General features: G+C 35.2%; 1 protein-coding gene across 1 annotated transcript; it reads left to right on the top strand.

The window, feature by feature from the left end:
- The first annotated feature begins 1,581 nt into the window (after positions 1–1,581).
- Positions 1,582–4,042, top strand: LOC107781693 (polygalacturonase-like). The gene is made up of 4 exons (XM_016602429.2): positions 1,582–2,073; positions 2,539–2,828; positions 2,903–3,131; positions 3,585–4,042. Exons 1-4 carry the CDS (start codon positions 1,639–1,641, stop codon positions 3,807–3,809), a joined length of 1,179 nt encoding a protein of 392 aa, XP_016457915.1. The 5' UTR covers positions 1,582–1,638; the 3' UTR covers positions 3,810–4,042.
- Positions 4,043–9,288: the final 5,246 nt, after the last annotated feature.

Raw genomic sequence — 9,288 nt, forward strand, 5'->3', positions numbered from 1 at the left:
TTTAATTTCCTCGTGAAATTGGCATCATTCCCTGCGTATTGGAAGGCTTAAACTAGGCACAATGCTTGTTTTTCAAAAAAGAAGTAAAAAAAAAAAAAGATTCTGCAACAGTAAGAGAACATAGACATATGAGTATCCATTCTTCTCTGTAGTGACATGAAGCCAAATTTTCAAACATTTGTATAAAATATTCTAGTTCCTATATAAAAAGTTGAGTTTGGGTCTTGGATTTATTCTCATGGAAATAACGTGTTACGTACTTCTAAGTACTTCAAATAATATAGGTTTTATATAAAAGTTGTTTATAGGTTCTTATGTAGGCTAGAATATTATAGGAACAAGTTGTTAGTATATTATGATATTGGCTTCCCTAGGGTAAATTGATTGTCAAGCTCTAAATGTAAATTAAAAGATGAGGGAAACAATCTTTTCGAATTGAAAAATTCCATCCACTTGCAAAAGAACTTGAACAAATAACAGAAACTCACAACTTATAAATCAAGAAAGCCTCAAGCAAGTGCATCATAAAAAGGTTCGACAAGGAGCATGTCTGCTTGGACATATCAAGTGTTGTCATCTGATTGGCTGTTGACCAAATACAAATGGAAATATTTGGACACTCTCAAAACCTCAAGAAAACCAAACTTATTAATATTATTTTTACTTATGTAATCTTTTTAATTCTCTTTTCCTTTCGTAACATTGGGTCCAGTGGATGTTATCCACAAGAAGTAATATTAGCAGTTAAAAGTGAAAATACATGTAACTATCAATCAATGTCGTGGTGGAACGGATAGAATCCCTTAACATCTAACCAAATATTTCAAGAAAGAAAAAAAAATATATCTGGGGTTCGAATCCTAAAAATAAAAAAAGCCAATCCTGGTAAGGAGCAATTTCCCCTTTAATAGGCCATATGAATTCGAATCAGTCAAGCCAAGCTTTGCCCCTTTAGCTGGAGCGGCACAATAAATAATTTTCTGTGTTTAATTCGATTTGATCTCTAATCTCTTAAAGGCTTACGTCGTGCACGAAGTAGTTTTCGATTTATTTTCAGTCTCTCGGTAATTTAATTTTCGATAGCTTCTTTTATTTTTTCTAGATGATCTTTAAATGCTTTAATTTATAAAGGGTAATTAGGATACGGATCCCAAAATTAATGGCCATGTATTTGAGAACCTTTTTCTGTCGCATTTCCCCTTAAAATATGGAGTCAGCTAGACAAAATCTTTCCCATGTGATTGCATATAATGTTGCATTCTAATGCTACGTCTAAACGTTCCTCGTTCTCCAATAACTAAATAAAGATAAATTTTTTCCAAAAAAAAAAAAAAGAAAGAAAAAAAGGCAAAGATTTTGTAACAAAAAAAGTACCTTACTACCATTGACATTCAACCCCAGGATGATGAAAAAGGGAAAGATTAGAAGAAAGTAGGAAAAAGATACGCTACCAAAGTTAATAGCTTTTGTTTGCTAGTTGTTAAAGAAAAAAAAACGTCCAAATGGAAAAACAGTAATATTGACGCAGTTTCGGCTTAATTAACTCTTCTTTTACCCCCTATAAATATCATTTCCAAACTCTACATTTCCTCACCACATACCAAACTCAAGCCTCTCACTATTTGTCTCAATTTCAACATGATGGGAAAAATGAGCGTCATAATTCTCATCCTCTTCTTCTTCAACTTGTCAATAGCAGCAGATTCGATGTATAATGTCCTAAACTATGGAGCAAAATCTGATGGAAAATCCGATTCGTCCAAGGCTTTTCTTAGTGCATGGACTGCAGCATGTAGTTCTACTAGCCCTGCCACCATTTTCGTGCCAAAGGGAAGTTACTTGCTTGGTAATGCATATTTCTATGGTCAAACATGCAAGAGTAATGCCATTACTATACGTATTGATGGCACACTTATAGCTCCATCTGACTATAATGTTATTGGGAAATCTGGAAGCTGGATTAAATTCGAACGAGTCAATGGAGTTTCGATCGTTGGTGGAACCCTAAATGGACAAGGTGCCCGTCTTTGGGCATGCAAAAACTCCGGCAAAGGTTGTCCTAAAGGAGCTACGGTATGTCTACTTCTCCTTTCCAAGTACAGCAAAATATACACACACAAAAAAATATTTGTATGAAACAAGCTTTTAACTCTAGATTCTGAATTCGTCTATAAGTAATTAAACAAAACATGCATTTTACGGGAAATGTATTGCGTTTTCTCTTCCCGCTCTTCCCTTATCCAGTAGTAAACCTGTACCGGAATCTTTGTTATAATGGAAGGTGCTGGGATGAATCTTTGTTAGAATAGAAAATGTGTTTAGCACTTAAAATTATTTTTGTGTGGTTTAAGTTAGAGTCTAAACTATTCTCGATTAAATCTTTTTCTAGATCACAAAATCTTTTTTTTTTCGCAGTAACTCCTACTATAAAAATGCAAGGGATAATACTGATTCTGTAAAATCAATCATAGATATCCTTTTTACACTTCTTTTTCTTGATTAACGTATCTTCGTACTATACAAAAATATTTTGTGCAGACTTTAGCTTTCTACAACTCAAACAACGTTACAATAAGTGGATTAACTTCACAAGACAGCCAAATGTTCCACATTTTGTTCGATGGGTGCCATAACGCCAAGTTACAAGGAGTGAAGATTTCAGCTCCCGGAAATAGCCCCAACACTGATGGAATTCATTTACAGTCATCGACTGATGTTACCATCTTGAATTCTCATATTGGAACTGGCGATGATTGTATTTCAATTGGTCCTGGCAACTCCAACTTGTGGATCGAAAACATCGCCTGTGGCCCTGGCCATGGAATAAGGTCTAAAAAAAAACTATTTTTAATAATTGACTAGGTTGGGATATAATTATCAAATATAAATATGTTTGGTGCAGCATTGGGAGCTTAGGTTGGGATATGCAAGAGCCAGGAGTTCAAAACGTGACAGTTACAACGGCAACATTTACTGGAACCCAGAATGGAGTGAGGGTCAAAACATGGGCTAGGCCTAGCAATGGCTTCGTAAGGAATGTTCTTTTTCAACACGCAGTGATGAATAATGTCGATAATCCCATCATCATAGATCAAAATTACTGCCCAGATCGTGGAAATTGTCCTAATCAGGTAACTTAGTTAAAAATAAAAAAGCAGAACTATTTTGTATTATCATTGTAGTTTAATCCGTAATAGCAGGTTAGATATTATTTTAATCATGTTATTAATTAATGTCTATCGTAAATATTTATTTGGAATTACCTTATAAGTGACCTAATTGTATGTAAATTTTCTTACAGCCTCAATGCATAGTATTTTACATCGTCATTTATCGATGTTATATAAAAGAGTTAAAGTTTTATACTCTGATGCCGTAAAAAATATTTATACAATTAGGTCACTTAGCTTATTAGGTAACTACAAATAAATTTCTTGATAATCACTAATTCATAATCTTATAAAAATAGTAACTAATGTGTTATTACATGTTAAAATCAAAATGTTAATCCCATCAGTATATATAACATAAATCCTTTATAAAGTACTTACAATTTCATTTCATTTCTTGTGAAACATTTTCAGGGCTCTGGTATTAAGGTGAGCGATATAAAGTATCACGACATACATGGGACATCGGCCACAGAAGTTGCAGTAAAATTCGATTGCAGCAAAACAAATCCTTGTAATGAGATAACGCTACAAGACGTGAATCTTAATTTTAAAGATCATTCAGCTGAAGCTTTATGTGTTAATGCTGGAGGAAGGGCTTCGGGTCTACAACAACCAAATAGCTGCTTACGAACTTGAACAAAAGAAGAGGATTAACCCAGGAGATTAAACTTATACAGTAATAATTTTAATTTTAAAACACCATTAATTAGACTTGCTTGAGTCTGGTTGCAAGATTTTTTGCCTTCTTGACGTCGTGCCTGGCCTTGCAAGATCTCTGCTCCTCCAGAATATAATGGATGTATTAATCTATTAAATTTCATTAATCTCAAGCATTTTGGAGTTTTGTGATATAAATATTATTTTGCTCTTAGTCGGGATCAATTGTTCTTATTACTTTTTTGCATTTTTTTTTATACATGTTATCTTTCGTTACTACCTTTATATTGTTGAAAATGACTATTGAAAAGGATTAATATGTTTAAAATTACTATACAAATTAGGTGCATATGAGCAACAGTTCCATCATTTCGTAAAGAAAAATATTAATTTAATTGCATGATCTCACTTCCTTTTCTGTTTACCTGAAAGATATTCATATTATAAAAGCATATTCAAGAAAGGATTGGGGGATTATATATACGATAGTAGATAGTTCATAGATGATAACGTTGACTTTTTTTCCTTCCATATTCACATTATAATAAAGCATATTCAATTATTTTGTGCGTTTATTTTTTGTGGGTCACATTTGTTCCTTCAAATGCATTATGGTGGCCATGTGAAGCATAATATTTTCAGGGATTACATGTATCGTTAGTGTTAATCCCCATGTGATTATCCATCTATTAAGCCGGAGATGGAAGAGTAGATTTGACACTGGTTAAAGGAATGTCCTTTTTAATGTTCGTTTAACATTAAAGGGGTTGACGAAAGGATAAAGGAGATTAGGAAGGAGCTGCAGTTGGTGTAAGAGGAAATGAGCTCTAGACTACAGAATAAAGAGCTGATTGAGAAAGAGAAACCATTGAAGTGTGAACTAGAAAAATGGGGAAAATTGAAAAGAGTATATACAAACAAAGATCCAGAGTACAATGGTTGAAGCTGGGGGGATTCAAACTCAGCCTATTTCTTTGCACAAATGAAGAATAGGAGCCATTTGAATGGAATCCAGAGTCTAACAAATGATGTGGGAACTCAGCTTGTAATGGAGGATGATATAGAAGCAGAAATATTAGGGTACTACAAGAAGTTACTGGGGTCAAGAGCTGAAAGTATTCCAGCTATCAATCCAAACGTCATGAAACTGGGTGCAAAACTAAATAGGGATCAGCAGCTTCAGCTTATCAAGTCAGTATCCAAGGAAGAAGTATGGGCAGCACCGAAAGATATTAGTGACCTAAAAGCCCCAGGCTATGATGTGTTTAATGCTGTGTTCTTTAAGAAAGCCTGGCAAATTGTAGGAGAGGATATAACACAGGCTGTAATGGAATTCTTTGAAACAACTCATATGTACAGACCTGTCAATTGTACAACAATTACTTTAGTCCCTAAAGTCAGGAACCCTGCTAATGTTAAAGAATACAGACCTATCTCATGCTGCACTGTATTATACAAAGTGATCTTCAAGGTATTAACTAAGAGGTTGCAAGGAGTTATGGATACACTGATGGACAACACACAGTCTGCATTTGTGCCTGATAGAGTAATTACTGATAACATTATCCTGAGCCATGAACTAGTGAAAGGATATGGAAGGAAAGGGGTATCACCTAGATGTATGATGAAATTGGATATGCAAAAAGCTTATGACTCAATTGAATGGCCTTTCATGGAACATGTGCTGAATGCTTTGGCCTTTCCAGACCAATTTGTGAGATGGATCATGGCTTGTATGGAAACTATTACATATACAGTTATGATTAATGAAGCTCTAACAAAGCCTTTTGAAGCCAAGAAGGGGTTGAGGCAAGGGGACCCAATGTCTCCATTCCTGTTTGTGCTGGCAATGAAATACTTAACAAGGAGCTTAAAGACACTGAATCAAAAACCAGACTTCAACTATCATCCCAAGTGTGCAAAGATGCAAATTTTGCAACTTGGTTTTGCTGATGATCTTTTATTGTTTTGCAAAGGTGATATAGGATCAGTTAAACTACTGTTCCATTATTTTATGGAGTTCTCAAAAGCTGCAGGTCTGGTGATTAACAAAAACAAGAGTTCTATATTCTTTGGAGGGGTCTCACAAGATGCACAGGAGGAAATCCTAGAATTTCTAGGAATTCAGAGAGGGGAACTGCCAGTAAGATACCTAGGTGCCCCACTAAGCTCAAAAAGAATATCCATAGTACAATGCCAACCTCTAATTGATAAAATAGTGGGCAGAATCACTTCATGGACTGCCAAATTTCTATCTTATGCTGGAAGGATTCAACTGATAAAGAGTATTCTACTTTCTATCCAAACCTACTGGGCACAAATCTTTGTGCTCCCTAAAAAAATCACAAAGCTAATTGAAGCAATCTGTAGAAGTTTCTTGTGGACAGGAGAAGACAGTATTTCAAATAAGGCTCTATTGGCATGGGAGAAAGTCTGTCTACCCAAGTCAGCTGGGGGATTTAACATTATGAACATAACCATCTAGAACAAAGCTGCCATATGTAAACAATACTGGAATTTTTGCAAAGAAAAGAAGAAGTTGTGGATACAATGAATGCACAGTTACTATATCAAAGATAGACACATATGGGAAATTCAACTGAAACAAACATCCTGGATGGTAAGTAAGATCATTAAGAAGACATTTATAGAGGCAAGATTCAGCTATGATGATATCATGAAGATGAACAACTGTTCGATAAAAGACATATACCACAGACTGCGAGGAAGATTTGACAAAGTCAGCTGGAGAAGAGTCGTTTGTCACAACACAGGATGCCCCAGGTGGACTTTTGTTCTAACTATGGCAGCACATGGCAAATTATACACAAGAGATAGACTACAGAGTTGGGGAGTACAAGTGGATCAAGAATGTGTTCTATGCAAGCAAGCTAATGAAACCATACAACATTTGTTCTTTGAATGCTCATATGCAAATGCATTATGGAGCACACTGTTAGCATGGCAAGGGATTAAAAGATCAGTAAATGGATGAGATGAGGAACTAAGATGGGCTGAGAAGTGGACTAAGAGGAAAACAACAGCAGCTGAGCTATATAAAATGGTATTAGCAGCAACAGTATACTATGTTTGGCAAGAAAGAAATGCTCGAACTTTCCAAGCTAAGACAAAAGGGTGGGAGTTAATATGTAAAAAGATAATACAAGAGCTACATTGTCGAAGTAGTAGGCATACAGAGAAAATCCTACATAGCCTAGACTGGTATCTATTGCAATAGGTAGGAAATATGTAAATAATAGGAAAATGGGGAGGGGTGAAGTATAGGAAAGCAGGATCATATGTAAAGGTTTTGATTTACTTGTAAATACTTCCCTGGTAATGAAAAAAGTTAATTACCAAAAAATGTTCGTTTAACAAAGGTTTTAGTTAATTTATAAGAATTGATGGTGTAATTATTTTTAGAAATGACAAACAATGGTTGTTTACCCGTAAAACGGTACAGTTGAATTTGTAACGTGGTTTATAAACACATAAATTAATCGGAAAATGGTCAAATATATCCCTGTACTATCAAATATTGTTTAAAAGTATCCTCTGTTATACTATTTGGTCAATTGTGTCCTTACCTTTATACTTTCGTTCAAATCTACCCCTAATTTAAACGGTTGACCACGTGTCACTACCAGACTTAATTGATCCATCTCCACTTTAAAATATCTGATTCCTCTCTTACCAACCCGTTACCTGACCCTAAAACCCTCCACTTAATATAACTCCATCAAACACCAGCAGGTTTCCAACGTTCTTCCTAGCAATTACTAAAAGAAAATTTTGGCGTTATTCCTAACAATTATTATTTGACTCATCTTTTTTGTAAGTAGAAGTTGGAACAAATAAATGAAAATGGGATTAAGTTGAGAGGACAAATGAATAGAAAGTTCATCACGTGATTGTGCTTTCTTATTAGCTAAAGTCTGAAGCAATATTTTGCACGATGACTGAAAAGATTGCAATTAACACGAGCAAATTTTTAAAGGTAGCCTGAAAAGATTTTTATTAACAGGAGAAGATATCTAAAAGTCATCGGATAATCAAAAACAACGAGCAGATCCAAAGATTTTCAGTGGGATCTGGCGAGGATCCATTTGCCGGCGAAGTTCAAAAAGTGCCAGAACCTCCTACTTTTTTAGATGTAACAAATTGCAAAGAAGAAAAAGAAATTGAGTATAAAAAATGAAGGAGGGGGTGAGGTAGAAGTAGTGATCTTGTGATTTTTCCGGCGAGTTTTCCCCAGTTCCATTTTTTGCTATTTTTTGGTGGAACAGAGTTGCTGTTTGAATGACGAAAGAAGAAGGAGAAAAAGAAGGTGGGAGATAAAGAGGGGACCAACACAATGGAAGTTAGTGTTGCTGGAGGGTTTTCTGACGAGCTGCCATTTCCAGCGATTTTGGTGTGACGTGGGGGAAGAAAAGAGAAGAGGGAAGAGAGGTAAGAGCGTGGGGTTGGGATCATGTCTAGTAGGGTTATTTTGGAGGGGGTATTTAGGGTCGGGTAACGGGTTGGAAAAGAGAGTTATCGGATAATTTAAATTGGGGATGAGTCAATTGAATATGAGAATGACACGTGGCCAGCCATCTAAATTTGGGGTAGATCCGAACAAAAGTATAACGGTAGGGACATGATTGACCAAATAGTATAACGGAAAGTAATTTTAAATAATATTCAATAGTACAGGGGCAATTTTGACCCTTTTTCTTAAATTAATTTGATCCAAAAATGTAAAATAATTAAGAACATAAATAAATTAACTAATGAAACTTGAAAAAAATACAAGCCTGGTTGCGAAATGAGCTTTTCCAAAGCAAGAGCAAGAATAGAGAATAGAGCAGAAAAAATGTTAATAAAATAAGAGTAAGTTTAGCCTTTTTTGCATACAAGTATTTCGTGCTGACAATGAGTACAAATTACTATATTTATAGCTAAATTCATGGAGACAAGATCCCCAAATAAAGTTCTTCTTTAATATGGGTAAAGATCGCTTTTGATAGGTGCATAACAGCTGAGTATAAATGCAAAGATTCTTTGTAACGACTGCTCCTTGAATGCTATCTTCTTCAACCGATATCTTCCTTTCAAACTTTTGTTCCCGGACGTTCTAGTGTCTTTGGAACTCATACAATACTGATCGCATGCTCGTAACCGGTGCCAGCTATTTGTTGACTTATATCCTACATATCTTTACTGCCACGTGTCAACTCGATGAGCATCCACCTGTCATTCATCACTTTTACTCAATACAGATAGTCCTCCTACTTTCTGGTAACTAAACTTTATGTTACCGGGAAATAGATAAGACTCTTTTTCTTGGTGAGAAAGTTCCTGAACGATTTTTGACACTTGAAAGGATGCACGTCTCCTTGTATTTAATGAGACGAACACCTGTTATCCCATGATTTGACAAATACTTTCGCCAGCTACCTTAATAATGGTCTTGCAT

Source organism: Nicotiana tabacum, chromosome 8 (assembly GCF_000715075.1).
Source record: "Nicotiana tabacum cultivar K326 chromosome 8, ASM71507v2, whole genome shotgun sequence".
NCBI classification, from domain to species: domain Eukaryota; kingdom Viridiplantae; phylum Streptophyta; class Magnoliopsida; order Solanales; family Solanaceae; genus Nicotiana; species Nicotiana tabacum.